At 37.5% G+C, this 17,501-nt stretch overlaps 2 protein-coding genes and 1 pseudogene across 2 annotated transcripts; 1 reads left to right on the top strand and 2 right to left on the bottom strand.

The window, feature by feature from the left end:
• LOC147517542 (sodium/hydrogen exchanger 1-like) lies at nucleotides 1–9,085 on the bottom strand. Its single transcript, XM_086589702.1, has 14 exons — nucleotides 8,768–9,085; nucleotides 8,585–8,703; nucleotides 8,401–8,498; nucleotides 7,029–7,088; nucleotides 6,864–6,910; nucleotides 6,387–6,581; nucleotides 6,209–6,255; nucleotides 3,770–3,836; nucleotides 3,315–3,415; nucleotides 3,131–3,232; nucleotides 2,900–3,038; nucleotides 2,749–2,811; nucleotides 1,303–1,386; nucleotides 1–796 (listed from the first exon to the last, which is right to left on the bottom strand). Exons 1-14 carry the CDS (start codon nucleotides 8,942–8,944, stop codon nucleotides 473–475), a joined length of 1,623 nt encoding a protein of 540 aa, XP_086445828.1. The 5' UTR covers nucleotides 8,945–9,085; the 3' UTR covers nucleotides 1–472.
• Nucleotides 9,086–12,583: 3,498 nt separating this feature from the next.
• Nucleotides 12,584–13,054, top strand: LOC147517543 (heat shock 70 kDa protein, mitochondrial pseudogene; annotated as a pseudogene).
• A 1,209-nt stretch (nucleotides 13,055–14,263) lies between these two features.
• On the bottom strand, nucleotides 14,264–16,047 carry LOC147517544 (cyanidin 3-O-galactoside 2''-O-xylosyltransferase FGGT1-like). Its single transcript, XM_086589703.1, has one exon. It carries the CDS (start codon nucleotides 15,930–15,932, stop codon nucleotides 14,760–14,762), a length of 1,173 nt encoding a protein of 390 aa, XP_086445829.1. The 5' UTR covers nucleotides 15,933–16,047; the 3' UTR covers nucleotides 14,264–14,759.
• Between the last annotated feature and the right edge of the window lie 1,454 nt (nucleotides 16,048–17,501).

Raw genomic sequence — 17,501 nt, forward strand, 5'->3', positions numbered from 1 at the left:
TGGACAGTTAAAAGACTGAAAGACATACACCGAGCACACAGTACACACATGCTAATTTTAATCAATGAAGAATACACATAAATATGGTAGCACACTTGCATGAAATGATATGACACAACTATTATCAAGCTCTAGTTCTTCAATAATAACAACAATTGAAACAATGTGATAAAACAAAAATAAATACAGTGCACCCCACCACCACCACCCCACCCCCACCCCTTTTTTTTCTCCCAATACATAAGAGCTGTTTCTTTACATACAATGTTTGAGGTCGACTGGACTAACCCGATGTCCCAGATATTCATGTACAGGAACGTATTCAATTTCACGACAATCCTAAGCAGGAAGTAGCTACACAAATTTTTGCTCTACTATTCACACTAGAAGCTAACAAATCTCAGTAAGCTCAAAACTATCCCCTCAAAATCGTGGCCAATCCTTTTTTAAGTACATATACAAATATTCTGTTTCAATGCCATTGATGGCCACTCCTTTCAGTTGGTGAGCCAGGAACAAAAGGTACAAAACCTCGTCCACCAAATACTGGTCGCATGAATGCATCATCGAACTTGCGCCAGTAATGATGGACAGTGTGAGTTGAATTGGTCAGAAGCATGCGAAGGCTTGTCGGTCGAGGAACATCTGGGCTTCCCAAGTCAGCTTCTGAGTCCAGTCCATTTCCTAGAAGTGGGGTCTGCAAGGACTTAGGAGTTGACTCTGACGACAACATTCTACCTAAGTGCTGCGAGGGCAGCATGAGCCTCACAATGGGCTTTGTCAACAACCCAAACACCTGAGTACAAAAAAGGCAATACTACTGAGCTTTATCATCAACTCAAGTACAATGGGGAAGAATTTCGCACAGACAAATATACGACTTGAGAACATGACGAAAGATTACTCCAGATCAGAATCATAACAATTCTTTATTTGGCTTGCATGTAGTATGCAAAAGTGCAATATGCACTCTGATCCTAACTATTTCAATTCTAAATTGAACTCAGACATGGTTTTATTTCATTTGGCACCAAGAAAACTTTCTAATTTCCAGACTAAATTGTATTGAGAATACTTCCCCATGTCTGTTTTTTTTTTTTTTTTTGGAAGGAACTTATGGGTATGGAGTTGATCAATATTGTCTTTCAAGATAATATTAGATAGTGGTCAAATACTCTAATGGATATTGAAACATAGAACAGCAAGGAAATTAATGTAATCAATAAATGTTAGATGAAAATAGCATGCTACTGTTTGTGGGAAACTGGAAATGATCAGTACAATTGACTAGCGGTATCTTACCACTGTGCTGAAAAGAACAACGGTGATGGTGCTGGTGATCATCATCGCATTCTTCTGCTGTTGTGTATGGCCAGACAGCGTAAACTGCAAGAGAGAAATGGCGTACATTAACCCAAGGAAGACATAATAGAGTAACAATCTATCACAAGTATCTCCATTGACAATACAGTATTTAAGAATCTAAAATAAGCTGAGCAAAAGCGGACAGATATTCCCACTACATTGTTTGAATTGTCAAATCCGGTAAAAGAAACTAGATGAATTCATGTTCTCATAACAAAATAGGCGTGCACTCTCCATGAAACTTAGGCCCTGAAGCTGAAAAGACCAATTTAAATCAAAACCCAAAGTGGAAAAAATCTGCACAAATGGAGGGAGAAAATGAAGGAGCACCAAAAAATATCTTTCTTGAAGTTCTACCCAGACCTTTTTATTAAGGTATACAAGATAGGGCCATAAGATCAGTAAAGCATAATATAGGAGATGCATTAACTTAAAGCTTTCCCTTTTCAAAATCCAATAATATTGTCCATTTCATTTTCTTCTCCATCGCCACACTTGCCAAATTTCATTTATTCCTGAGATGATGAAAATAATGACCACTATTCATATGGAACATGTATTTTGACCCTAAGCACCCAATACCCAAAGCGCAAACGAAAGCTAGAGTGGTACCGAGTGCGACAAAGTGCCTAATTTAAAAGTCCTCAACATTGGAAGCGCCTTAGAAGTGCGCGCACACACACACACACACGTACTAGTATACCGGTATCCGGTGGGCCAAACGAAGTAGAAAGGAAGAAGAAGATGAGGGGTTACCTGAAAGGCACGGAGTCGGAAGAAGTGTTGAGGTCTTGACTCTTGAGGAAGAAGGATGGAGGAGGGTGTTTTGAGCTTGATATTTTTATTTTTTTTGGAACACAAAGACAAAAAAAAATCGGACAGATGGAAAGTGAGTTTAAGCGTCCCTCACCCAAAAACTCACTTCGTTCGGGATTAAAGATTTACAAATCATAACATCAAGAAATTAACTGTCAATCTTTTTAAGAAATTATATATAGTAAGATAGCATAAATATTTTATATAATAAGATGGAATAAAAACGTCTAACCTATATAATGGAAGGCATGAATTAGTAGCTATTCAACTATTATTCTATAATTTTATTGCTTAGGGTAAGATGCTGCTTCTGTACGAAACAACAGAGTTATTTTTCACATGACCGCCAAAATTAAATACTCAGACACACGCTTTCCTAGTTGTCAATAACGCCCTTATTATTGAACCTTAAAGCTTTTGCCACACTTCTCATTTACATGCGGCAGGGTGGCCGTGTGGGCGCATTGTACTTGTTTGACGCTTTAGGTTGCTAAGATTTGGCCACACTAATTATCGAAAAAAAAAAGAATTGACCACACTCCTGTAAAAAGAGTGTTCGAACTTTACCCGCTTATAAGCAAGCGCTACAGATACTGCACCTCGCATGAGACCAGCCCACCATATAGTAACCTGCAGGACCAAACTTGTTTGTCATTAAGAACTTTAATTTGGCTTAGGAGGATGGAAAACCTAAAATCACAACATCCATATCACTTACTTGCTGTTTCAAGTTGATTTTTTCGTTTGCAGTTTTCTTAAAGAAGTTGGATAAAAAGGACAAGGGGAAAACAAAGGCTGCTCGCCCGACTAGAACCAGGCCTAACAATATTGAGCTCACCCCAACTGACTTTCCAGGACTGCAAAATGAGGGATGAATCACCAAAAATTTAGGAAAAACAAATCGTCTGACGTAATGAGCCAATATATACATATAGATATTAAACATTACGTCGACTTGACAGCATTCCATTTCTCAATATCCAGTGCATCCATACCGACATAAAGGAAGATAAATATCTCAGATATAAATGACATAGTCGCAAATACGTGCCTGCAAATGAAAATTAAATTTATTAAGAGATTTTCATACTAATTTAAGTTTGAATCAAAGTGTATGTATATATTCAACCTACTTGGTAGTGACTCTGGAACTCTCTGTCACATTATGCCAGGTGTAATGTGACATGACAATCCCACAAAAGAACACCGTCAGAATAGCGCTTAAATCAAATAACTGCAGAAAAAAAACCATTGTTAGAGTTCTTTTATTTACGGAACATCCTCGAGGGCATCCAAAGGCCGGATACCCACCCAAAAGTCACTGCTTCTTGCAGACGGTCTATTGGGGGTTCAGGGCATTGCTCTTGACTGAATTTTGAATGTGTGGGAGAAAGACGAAACCAATTAAGGTCGTATTCTCTTTTCTCTCTTTTCCATATTTTATTCTTTCTTTTTTCTCCTTTTAATGACAAAAATGGAATTAATGTATCTAACTGTCACCAATATCTAAAGCGTTCTAAATTAAGTTAATGAAAAATTATTTACGAGGCAGATTCAGGCACTGTTCCAATTAGAATAGAATCATTACCTCGGCCAGCATATAGGAAAGGTAAGCCATAAGTATCATAACTGCAACCTCACGATCAGTGGAGTGCCTACAGTATAATGATAATATAATCATCAGAAGTTCTGTAGGACCTAACCTAACATGCTCTATTAAAATAACACCCTTTTCCAAAAAATCATTTTCAGGACATTAAATTTGACATTCAGTGAGCTCGGACATAGTATTCTCAGGACGGTCTACCAAAGAACTAACACCAAATGTAAAGCAAGCAATTAACAGTGCCAACAGAATGGGTTTTAAAACAGTCTGTACTGTGTGGAGAATAAAGCGATACGACCGATTCATGGAAACACTCTAAGATTAGAGTTGCATGGGTTGTAAGCATCAGCCTCTATTATAAAGAGGTTATTATATAAATATTTACAAGAAAGTAAGTATTTAGCAATGGATCTAGTTAATACATATTATCAAGTACCATTACTTTGAAAGACAAATGAGCTAGCGTATTAGATCAACTGAAAGATGAGCTTAGCGTACAAATTACTGCTATCCAGACGGAAAAAAATGCTAAGCTTCATGTGGACAGACATATTCATAACATTTTAGGAGGGAATGACTGACAGACCAGCTGTTGCTCACTTGACTCAAGGGATTGTGAAATAATGAATGCAAGTGTGATGACATTGATATCAACTACAGCTCACCACTTTACTCCAGGCATAACTGGTAAAGACCATGCATGCTTCAGACCCTTGAGTTCAGTTGGCATCCTTATTCAGGCCATAATTGTGATCTTCCACATGGATGACTGGGGATTAACCATGTAGAGGAGGAAAAGACTAGCATGTGGAGCAAAAAAAAAATGACTAGCATGTGGAGTAAGTGGCAGAGCCAGGAGATTCTTCCAGGGGGGGCACCATGCCAAGTTATCTATATAACTTAACGGAACAACCATTTTAATAGAAAAAGGACAGTAAACCAAATATATGACTATTACTTTTTTAGAAAAGATAACCCGATCAATGAAAATGTTTTCAGAAATTTTAGTAATAAACAAATAATATAAACACAGGAGAAATTGCATTTCTCACCTCAAATAATATAATAATTTTCAATGTTCGATGAGATAAATGGAGTTATCATCGCATAAAGTTGTTGTGTATCTGCATCAATGTGTAAAAGAGGCAAGATGTGGTTGACCACTTGAAAAAGAAATTTTCAGGATAGCAAATTTGGAAGCACTAGGTGATTTCGTGATGCTTGGCTTTGCTATGGAGACAAACACAATTTACAAGGCGGACTTGGCCCTCCTGGCCCAAATAGAGATCCACCCAAGTGGAGTTGGCATGCCCTCCTGGCTCCCACCTAGATCCGCCCGTGTAGAGTTCACGTGCGGACAGGAAGACCTGAAGTGGAGGAGGGTCATACTGCAAGGTATTAACAATGTGTTGTTGGGGTATACAACAATAACGAATATATATCCCCCCTCCCCTATAGACACAAAAGAAGAATGGCTTAATGCAGACAACAAAACTCTAAAGGGGCTTTTGGAAATCCTTACCAATCAATGGTAATAAATGAAGAGTTAACTTTGTGGCCTAAGGACTCAGATCAAGCTTCCCATTCATTCTTTTGCTTTTTAAACGTTCTCTCCTCCGGTCCTCCCTACCCTCTTCTCCAGTCTTTCCCATTCCCTACTTCACCTTGGTGATTGTTCATCAATCTCAACTTCTATGTCCTTATCCACTAGATTTAAGCATTCACAATGCCTAAACTAACCTCTTAATCCTTTGTATCAGATCCCAGCTTGGTTTACACCAATAGAAGGTTAATAATGACCTCTCTTCATGACTTGATAATACTCCTCAATTCGTTTTATTCTTTTGCTATATAGCACCGGAAAAAGAACCAAACTTCGGAAGGGAATAATCTAGGATCTAAAAGCCATGCTTGTTAAAAAGGCTGAACATGAAAAGTTGAGAAATAAAATGCGTTTAATATGAAGTAAAATTTTAAAAGATGAAGATATTGATTTTTAGAAAATGGAGTTGCACAGTTATTGTTGTCTATATAAGTTTTGCATTTACTTATCCGCTCAGGCATTAAAGGAGTAATCAAACAAATGTACACACTCATGAATTGTGAGGCTTATGCTAATGCTTTGATGTGATATTGAAGGCTTTGGTTCGTGAAACACCTTGCTTTACGCCTAAGTGATTATCGAAAACGTATTCTACACCCCTGCAGACGCGCCACATCTGCCAAATTAAGGCTGGTAAACAATCTTTTGTATCAAAGGTATATCCTCTGTTTTGTTCTAAACAATAAGTTCAAGTTTACTAGCTTATCTTAGAGAATGCAAGTAACAACTAATAATTCCACCGTAGTTTGTTATATAGTGATATGAGAGTATTACACCGAAACAAACATAGAGAAAGTGATAGGAGATCATCAACTCACCTGCCAAAATATAACGTTTTGATAATGTATGCACTAAGTAGGCCAGCCTACAGGGAAGAAAGAGATAAATATTAGAGAATGTGTGTGTTTGTGTGCACACTAAGTAGGCCAGCCTCCAGGAAGAAAGAGATAAAAGTTTGTGTGTGTGTGTGTGTGAGAGAGAGAGAGAGGGACTTACAAATACTCCCAGCAGTGTGCTCACAGTAAATAAATAGAAAAAGTTCAGAATAAGCTTTAAAACGGTGTTGTAGTTGATGTTTGCCAGATCGAAATTCTGGATCGCATTGAAAAGCACTACTGATGTGGCATCATTAACAACGCCTTCGCCAAAGACCACGCTGTAAAGAAAAGGTGTCTCATCCTGATCAAGAACCTATACCAGCAGTTAGCGCAGTTAAGTGTGAGTGTGTAGCACTTTTAACTCAAAAACATTACCCACAGTGGAAATAAACATTGTTAGTAATGGAACCTAGCTAGAACCGTTATTTTATGGTACCACAGTAACCCTTTGGTTGCGTATTGGAGCAACATCACCCACTAATAGATCTATAACTTTAGGTCTTTTTCAAATTGATTCCGCCGTGAATTAAAATACCACTGCATATGTTGTCTTTGTAATCAAACAGTGGCACAATAATGTATAGCTTTTCCTCACCTGCAAGGTGCAAACTGAATCTGTTGCCGAAAAAATAGCTCCAATAGCTGCAATTGGAAATGAACTAATTAAGCCGAAAAAATGAACTAATTAAGCCAAAAAGGCGAACTATTCCAATGAATAAAATTACAAAATACTGAAGAAATGGGAAGAGGGTGAGAGTACCGAGGCAATCTCCTATACCCAGGTGACCTATACCCATCTTCTGTAGCAACTGTGAGGCACCTGTATTAAGGATCGGAGGGAGTCAAGAATTTATACAGAAACAAAGTTCCCAAATTTTTGAAGCTTCTGATGAACAAGTAATACAAACACATGATGTAATAAAGACCCATTCACCATAGATACTGATTGTGATATTTGAGTTTTGAGGAAATAAAACAAAAAATAGGTTCATCTCACTTTCTTTTTTTTCTTAACCAGCAGAGCCAAATTTACTAATAATTGGAAACAAAGTGTACTATATGAGTAAAATTTTATTATAGTTAATGGGGAAGAAGGTTTGGAGAGAAAAGAGAGAAAAAGAGGATACAGCCTTAATTATTTTCGGCTTTGTATCACTTCAATATATATAAGAAAATAACAGCCAAAAATGTGACCCTCCCCCTTGTGTAGTTGGGTCTGTCATCGCCATGTTTGTGGCCAGCAATCTAGTTGACCACGTGCATATTTAAATGTGTGGCCACGCCCTTGTCTGTGGTTAGGTGCTTAGGTATGTGCCTACCGCTTGTGAACTATGATCCCTTTGAAATACACAACACCATCTACAAGTTTAGGATTTCAGAGCAACTGGTCCTCAGTGACAACAAAATAACCTATAAAGAAAAATATATACACAACTGAGAAGTAAGAAAAGATACTTCCAATGTTTCCAAGCAGGCTCCCTCAATTGAAACTAGGAATAGAAAAGATCGGTCCAAACCCAGTGCCTTGATGCTAGGAAGTTTATCTCTAATAAAAATTTTACCCGGAAATTGATTATATTGTGCAACACTACTGAAGTCAGTTCATCTCTATTCCCAGAAAGAATAAAGTTATATTGAAGGAGATATTGGTCTACTGAAGCATTTATATACTCCTTCAAAATATCACTTGCATAATTATCTACGAGTTGCGCCAGCTGTGAAGCACGGTGAAATGTTAAGTTATCAACTTACGGCCTAAGCTGCAAACCAGCGTGTTGTGACAATAACTAGTAACACAACAAATCGTGGACAATCCATTTCAATAATACGAGAGAAAGAAAATCAAATTTAATTGCATTTCCCACAAGAAAACCTGTTTCTAATGACAACATACATGTCAATATATTAACAGTTGGCAGATGTCATGACCAGGGTTGCTAATGTGGTATTGGAGCATTGTTGGCAAAATGGACATGTGAAAATCACACATCTGAATGAGAATGTGACAACTATGTTGTAGGCAAATTATGATGACGTCTTCCTTTGTCTCAACATCTTCTTCCTTTCTATTTCAATTTGTTATTATCTTTAATTTCATTTTTGACAGGTGCAGAATAAAAGCAAGCACATACCTAATGTTATGATGATAAAAGATATCAATGTACCAACAGCGCCAAACACCATAATCGTCACAAAGTTGCGAAAAAACTGCTTCTTTTTCACTTGGAATCTAGAACAAGGAAATGGAACAAACTCTTTGGTCATAAATACAATGAAAGACATAAAAACAATAAAGAAAAGGAGGAATCGTGATACCCGGCATTAAAGATAATCGGTGGAAGCATATATATAAAGAAAAGATCTTCACTGAAAACTAAAAGACGCGAACTCTTTCCTCCAGTGGTAAGTAAAATAACTGTCCCAGTACACAAACCCTGCCACAAATCAACACATAAATAAACTATTTCACAAAAAAAAACTATTAACAATAAAACTTACAATAGCAATTGCAGTAATAGACTCATTCATCCAGCGATTCTCCTCCAATAAATGACCAATGACAATACAAGCACAGAGAAGCGTGACGAATAAGTTGATAGAAACCACACTAGCATAATCTGCTGTAGATAAGGAACTTGATTTACTCAAAACGGAGCTAACTAGCCCTATGCCCATCCCTTTAATTTGATGATCTCAGACGAGAGAGAGAGAGACAATATTAAAGGTGGGGGGCCAAATATTAAAGTTTGTTATGTGCTAATTTTAGACATTCGTTGGATTTTTTGTATTAATTGCTAATAATTGTTTTACCCTTTTCATATATACCTCTAAACTTTAATAGAATGAAAACAATAAATGAGGAAATAGAAAATTTTTCATTAGTTTCTTCTGTCTCATTATTTATAGGATACTTCGACAGCTGTCTATTAGTTTGACAGTCATAACTACCCTGGCCACCTTAATATGTAAACCAACAGAGTTAATACTCTATTCCACCCCCTCAAGCTTTTGGTTGAGTAGCCAACAGAAAGCTTGGACTTTAGGAAATTAAACCTTGTACTGGAAAGACCGTTGGTGAAGACATCTGCCACTTGGTCTTGAGTGCAGATGTACTTGAGTTGAAGAGTGCCACTAGTTACCAATTCCCTTGTGTAATGGTAGTCAACTTCAACGTGTTTTGTGTGCGCATGGAACACAGGATTGGAAGCCAAAGCAACTGCCCCAATATTATCACACCATAGAATAGGTGCAGTATATAATTGAATACCAAGATCCTGCAAGATTTTACAAAGTCAATACAACTCAGCAGCAGTGTCAGCTAAGGCTCTCTACTCTGACTCACTAAAAGATCTTGAAACAGTATTTTGCTTTTTAGCACTCCAACTGATAGGTTTTGCACCAGAGAAAATGATAAAGCCATTAGTAGACCAGCCTACCCAGTCTGCATCACATAATGCAGTGATCGATAGCAGGAGATCCTTTTGTAAATTTGAGACCATGATCAATAGTCCTTTTCAAATATCTTATGATTCTCTTCACTGCAGCAAGATGAACAGTTCTTGGATTGTGAAGAAATTGCCAAACTTTATTTACACAAAAAGTGATGTCAGGTCTTGTCCAACAGAGATACTGGAGAGTGTTGGAGTTCTCCCTTACATGAAGAAGAAGTAGAGAATTCGGAGGTGTTTGCGTGAAGAAGTTTGAGCGAGCGAAAGCTCGGAAATAGTCTTGCCCAAGGGAGCCTTAGAGAGAGAATATAACTTTTTTTCTCACTTTTTCAGAAACATCGGTACTGGATTTTCCTGAGATTTTCGAAGAGGGCGCGTGCGCGCTCGAATTGGCCTGGCCGAGAACGCACCCGCGCTCATGTCTATTTTTACAGTTTCTATCTAAAGTAACCGCAAATCAGTTTTTTGGGATAAAAACCAAAAACAAGGTTTTGGAAAAAGAGAGAGAGACAACACAAAAAGTCAATAAGTCACGAATTGAAACCCAATTTTGAGAGCTATCAAAATTAAGAGATAATATTTGCAGAGAGAAAAGCCTATAAAGATAGAGGAGTGATCTAGTAAGGTGGAGAGACTTGAGAGGAGTGATTGTAATATTTCTTCCCACACTTATAAAAGAATTAGCTCTTATAGAAGTAGGCATCATTGGTCGAACCATATTACATCTTGTGTTGTGGTATGTTTTACTTTTCTTTGCATTATTATTTATTTGTAATAGTTGTTTAGAGAGTTGGGCATGCTAGGTTGGTTGTAGTAAAAGTTTATATTTTTTTGTCTGGAGATTGTAGTTGGTTAAAGTGTAAGTTATCTGTGCAGTGGGGATCGATTGGTATCATTATTCCCCAACAAAAAGCACCGACCAATTAATGACCTATATTCAGTTACATTTTGTAATGGATCGCCATCAGAATTATATATTGAGCTTTAATTTTGGCCTGCAGAGACTAGTGTAGAGTATGGTTTAGCTCCCTCCATGTTTGCTTTCTTCAACAAGTCAAGGATATACTTTGACTGAGTAAGAAACATTGCTTGAGAGGTTCTATTTACTTCCAAGCCCAAGAAGTAATGTAGCTGTCCTAGATCTTTCATTGGGAATTTCAAACTTAACTGTTGAATTATATATTTAAGAGATTACTAAAGAAGAGCTGCCAGTTATTAATATGTCAACTACATAGATGAGGACATAAGTAGTACTCTTGGAATCCTTCCTTGTGAACAATGAGGTGTCAGCTTGAGAAGCAATGAATCCAAGTTCCAGTAATGCAGGGAAAAGTTCTTGGTACCAGGCTCGAGGAGCCTGTTTTAAGCCATACAAGAATTTTTGTAGTTTACAGACATAGGAAGGTTTTTGAGGATCAACAAAACCTGGGGGTTGAATCATATAAACTTGCTATTTTAAAGAGTCATGAAGAAAAGTATTACTTACATCCAATTGTTTGATTGATCAATCATTATTTAAGGCAATTGAGAGAATGAGTCTGATTGTGGCAGACTTGGCTACTGGGCTGAAAGTGTCAAGATAATCAAAGCCATACTGTTGGTGATAACATTTTTCCAGTAGCTTAGCTTTAAGTTTATCAGGTATATTTGATTGAAGGATTTACTTTATAGCACGCCAAATGCAAATAAGATGACAAATTATTTGGTATTATTGAACGAGCCCGTTATATGAACTCCACCTTATATAAACTCCAAATGAACTCCACCACCAAAATTAGATTTATAAGATGAATTTAGGGCTGATTTTTTGTGAAGATAGTCTTCTTCTCATGGAGAATTTTCCTATAAAAAATCAGCCCAAACGAAAATGTTTAACCTTATTAAAAGTTGTTTTAAAATTTGAAAAATCTGAACCGTTAGATAATTTATAACATTGTAAATAAATTTTGATACTTCTAGACATCTTCAAATGTGCTGATTTTTTCTAAGGATGATCTATATTATGAGAAGAACATCTCCACCAAAAATCACATTCTAATTCATTGTTTTTTATGGTGGAGTTTTTTTGGAGTTTGTATAAGTGGAGTTCATATAACGGGTAGGATTATCGAAAGAACTAATTCCTATAGTGTATCCCATTCTATTTGGTGTGCATATGTAGCATTTCACCAATAATAGTATATAGTTCTTGCAGTGCAAAATGTAAAATTACTCGACAGCCACAAGAAAATAACACAATGCTTTAATCTCTCTTGGACAGATTGGTCATGATGACTTCGGGGATTCTTTCAAAATCCTTGAGGCGCCCATCTCAGAAATGTCTCACTACCACATTGACAAGGAACATTCAGCTCATAGAACCCGTTTGGCGGATATGTGTCATATAGAGCAAATATGAAACCAGAGACTACAATAGGGGCCAATGATCATTTCGGTATCAATTTTGGAACTAGCAATACACGTGTAGTCATTATGGAAGGAGAAAGCACTAAGTTTATTGCCAACTTTTCCATAGTGGCTGCCTTTAACTGTGAGGGGAACTTAATTTATTATTGGACCGCAGGCAAAGAGTTTGGCGGGATCGATCCAACAAACACGATTACTAGGATTCAACGTCTTTTAGGCAGAAAATATGATGACCCACTGGTCCAGATCGAAAGAAATGGAAATGGTTTCCTATAAGATAGTCAAGGCTCCTAATGGAGATGTGTGTGTTGCCTATGGAAAACATTATTATCCAACAAATACTGCAGCCATGATTCTGAAAGGCATAAAATAGACTACGGAGAAGTACTACGGAAAGTCAGTATCTAATGCCATCATTGTTTTTCCATGAGAGACTACTGATGTTCAATATAAGGAAATAATGAATGCTGGGTTAATGGTAGGGCTAGATCTACTGATACTTATTAATGAGCCTATTGCTTCTGCAATATCTTATGGGTTGATTAACAAGGAGGGTCTAATAGCAATCTATGATCTTGGTAGTAGGAACTTTGATGTCTCCATACTACAAAGTTCTGATGGTAATTATCTCAATATTGTAGGAAAGCATGATCCTTTCTTGAGTGGGGAGGACTTTGACAATGTCGTAGTGGAGTATTTGGTGAGTGAGATCAAATGCATTCATGGGATTGATGCTACAATCGGCAAGTTAGTTGTCCAAATGCTTCGTCAAACAGCTAAGAAAGCTAAGGTAGAACTCTCATCTAGATTTGAAATTGATATCGATTTGTCTTTCGCTACTGCTGATGCATCAGCCAAAAAAGTTGTATGCATTACATTTACTAGACCAAGGTTTGAGAGCTTGGTTAACAATCCCTTTAAAAAAAATTAGAAAAATATAAACCCTTCAAACAAAGTAAGCCTAATAAATTATTAGCTATCAATATACATATATTATTTATTCAAGTGGACTTTAGGTTTTTCAGTCATTAGCTATCTATGTAGCAAGTCCGGCCATAGCCAAATAGCTAGTTTAATAAAATAACTGGACATGTTATGTATTTCGGTAGCCACATTAGCATTGACCCACTAGAATTAAGTTATAATCTCAAAGTGCTAAAAAAAAAATTAATTGTACAGTGTACTGAAGTGCAAAAAAATAATAATAATAAAAAAAATCATATACATTTCTTAAGTGAAAAAGAAAAAGTCAACAGTAGCACTTCAGTGGTTTTTTTGGTAACCAGTAGCACTTTAGTTGAAACTTGAAAGATCGAGGTCTAGATCTTTTGTCATATAGTAAATTTGCTGAGTGTACCTTCATGTGCATATATATGTATACATGGAATGTGGACAGGTTACATATGTGGGAGATCGGAATGGGTGGAGACAAGCCAAGGGCTCAACCGTTGAGGCTATGGCCCATGGTGAATTGTGCCTAGTGAGCCATGAGTGGTGACGTTTTTTTAGGGCGTAGGTGATGGTGGTCGGTGTGTGGACCATGGCTGTTATTTTTTTGTTAACCACAGTTTTCAGCTGTAGAGGAATAGGACTTTATTTATTCAATAAATAAAATTTTAAATTTTTAATAGATCGGCGCTTTCACCTCAAACGGAACAGTTTCTCCTGTTGCATGATGATGAGGCTTACATATTATCAAATGTATTTTACTTATTTCTCTTTTCTTTCTTCAAAAGTTGAGGTCACAAATCTCATTTATTTGGTTTGCTATTGATGCGTAACTAATATATATACTATATAGCAGTGTGGCAGTAGACATTTTCAATCTCTTTTTCTTTAATCAAGATTCAAGAGTGAGCATCTACGTACAGCAGCATTCTGCAAAATCGCCTATTATCAGATGTAACCACTTATATACAGAAAAGATGATTATCGAAAAAAACAAGAAAACACTCATGTACCATGAACTGTTGTTACTTCCCCAATCCCCTAGGAAATACATCACCGCGTACCCGTTTAGAAAAGATTATATATCCATCTTCAAAAAAAAATTATTTGAGGTAAGATCGTTATTCAATTGGCAGCAGTTTCCTGCATTCATCTCCTCAAAATCAACTCGCCAAAAGCTATATGACACATGAAAATAACTTATAGTAAATGCATAATATCATAAGCATAGACATACATTATTCAAAGCTTTATCTACACCATATAAAAACTTGTTATACATTACTATCAAGAGCTGATGCACCCCTTTGGATAAATCTCACGCGTACATGCAAACAGAGTTCTAGGAAGCACATAATTGAACCGTACGTTTTCATTTTATTAGAACATTATTCAATACCAATGCTCCGTCTAGCACTCACACTGCGCTACTAACAAAAGATGAGTTTATAAACACCCCGGCCTAATCGACAAGATCTTGCAGTTTCAGGACCAAATTGTCAATACAAGAGGAATCCAAGCTTTCTTGCGACAAGAAGTCCTTCCACTTGATTTTATTAGTTCTTATTTCAGTTCCGACCTTGCTATCTTCATCCATCACCATCTTAATTGCCTTGAACACACTTTCCCTATTGAACCACCCATCCTCTTCCCTCCTCTCTATTTCTACACCAGCCTTCAAATATATACTAATCCTTCTTGCACACAAAGAGTTCTGACCCTTGTGGTAATAGCACAAGCTGACACTCGCTAGCCAAGGCCTCCCATATAGATGAAGACCCACAGTGGCTAATAAAACATCCAACTGAAGGGTGTCTTAAAATCAGTTGTTGCTGCACCCAACCACCATAAACCACCCCTCTTCCCTCCACCCTCTCTTGAAAACCTTCTGGCAGGGTTTCCTCTACAGTTTCAGCTCCAAATGGAGGTTTCAAAGCCACCAAGAATGGCAAACCTGTCATCTCAAAACCCAACAACAATTCCTGGAACTTGTCCTTCTCTAAGACGCATTCACTTCCGAATGCACAATACACAACAGAACCAGTCTTGAAACCATCTAACCAATTAGTCCATCTCTCCTCCAAAGTAGAAGAGGCCGGCGGAAAGTCTATAACTGGGCCGGCTAGTACAATTTGTTTCTCATAATGGGTCTCAAGGCAGTCAGAGAAGGCTCCATCAATCTCTCGACAAGTCCTTAAACACCAAGCATCAGACTCTTTCACACGCTTCCTTAGAAGCTCAAGAGTCGTCATGCCGCTTATGAATTCCTTGTAATATTCCAACGAACAACGAGCTTCATGAAGATGGAGGTATATCGAAGAGTCTGGAAAACCAGGTGGTGGTTGCAATAAAAGAGCCTCATCTAAATTTTTGCCTTTCGGGAGCTGAAGCTCCCGTACTGGAAGAAAAAGGTAAGCAAGTGCTAATAGATCGAGAATGGAATAGAAAATGGATTTAACACCAACGGGGCGCGCTAACGATGGAATCCAATGAAACAAGTCGTAGAAGACAATATTAGGCTTAAGGTCGCGTAAAACAGCTTCGACCTGGTCTGACATTTTGTCTATCACTTTAAGAAACAAAGGAGCCATGGAACGCGATACGTCAGCTAGAGTCTCAGTCCCTAGTGGAACTCCATCTATATGAGGAACACTAAGGGGAATCAAAGTGATGAGATTTGGGTAGAGGTTATATGGTTCAAATTTGAGCTTGGTTTTGTTGGTCAAGAGAAAAGAAACTCTGTGACCTCTCTGTGCTAACTTGTTCGAGAGTTGTAGGAATGGTATTTGGTGACCAGCAGCCAAAAATGGGAACATAGCAACATGAAGAACAAGGTTACTGCTTCTTTGGGAACTAGACATCTTACAATATAATAATGTGTGTCCGAAGTTCGAACGTTGATAGGTAATATCTTACAATATAAGAACTCCACCTCAACTAGACATCTTACAATATAAGAAAAAAAACAAGGTAATATTTTTGGGATTTGATTTAGGAGCCCGGCTATCCCAGGGATATCCGCATAGGGGACGACCACCGTTAGATTGTGGTGAATCTAATAAAGGAAAAATTAAAAAGTACTTCTTCATAAAGGAAACACAACATTTTCCCATGCATAGAAAGAATCGGGCTTCTGAGCGAGAAGTCATGTATGACTTTTACCAACTAGAGTGAAAGGAAACACTCGTAGCTTCGCTTGATCAGCGGTGACGCCAGGATGGTGGAAAGTATTGTATAATTCATGTATCCGGCATAGATGTTCATACGGTAACTCGCGCGTGTTCAAACTCGTGGAAGATGGGTAAGAGATTGAATACGTTCGGTGGAATGCAAAAATCGCTCGTGAGCGGTGTGAGTCGTATACAAGATGGAAGTCCATCGTGTAACGGTGTGTAGATGTTGGAGAGAGGCTTTTTAGATTGTACGACTTCGTCAGCCATCTTAGAAGGTGGAGGACGAGAGATAAGAGGTTGTCTAGGACGACGTGCTCTCCTATGTGAGTAAGTTTTATGCTCGTTAAACCTTGTAGTGCCTGAACACAGTATCATGCACTTTTAGCAAGACTATCAAAACTACTTAAAAATGCGCAAACAATATAGTGGATGCTCAAACAATCAAAATTCGTTTTTGCAATTTGGAGTTTTGAAAATGTTGTTTGGTCTATAGATTATTATGCCCTATTCAAACGAACAGTTGGGCACGAAACTAGGTGAGATCTATTACACAGCTCAGAAGAGTAATCAATCACTTCACCAAGTGGTGTGCTACCAAGAAACTCACTTACAGTGAATCTGGGGGAGGGGAGTGAGGAAGGTAGTTGGTCAACTGGAATATGGTAATTAATTATTCTGAATCCTCGTGGCTATATTTTTGTCATTTTCTATAGGAGCGTGAATACTTTTGGCCATTGTTCTAAAAATCGGTCTATGCGGCCGCCTAGGCGGTCTCTAGGCGCTAGTCGGTCCCCAACCGACTCGCCTAGGCCCAAGTCGTTTAAAAAATCGGTGGACTGATTAGGCAGGTCTAGGCGGTCTAGTCAAGTTTTTTTTTTGATTAAATGTTAAAAATTAAAGACCCATGTAGGCTTAAGATTTGAATGAGTTTAAAAGACTAAAGTTCAATGTAAATTATATGTCAGTATAATAAGAAAGAGTATGTCTTTATATGGAGTTGATTTTCTTAAACTATTACGCATTTTTGTAATAAATATATTTGTTTATGTTTATTTTTTGAGTTATGGTAAATGATTTTCTTCATTTCTTGTAATCACTACTAAAAAAAAGGCTTTTTATGACGGCTATTTTTTTTCTACCTTGACGACTTCCGTATAACCCGTCATTATTTCTAACTCACCATTAATTTTATGACGCATGATGTCAAATGTTGATGGTTATAGGTCATGCGTCATAAATATATGTGACGTTTTTTTT

Source organism: Coptis chinensis, chromosome 2 (genome assembly GCF_015680905.1).
Source record: "Coptis chinensis isolate HL-2020 chromosome 2, ASM1568090v1, whole genome shotgun sequence".
Classification (NCBI taxonomy): domain Eukaryota; kingdom Viridiplantae; phylum Streptophyta; class Magnoliopsida; order Ranunculales; family Ranunculaceae; genus Coptis; species Coptis chinensis.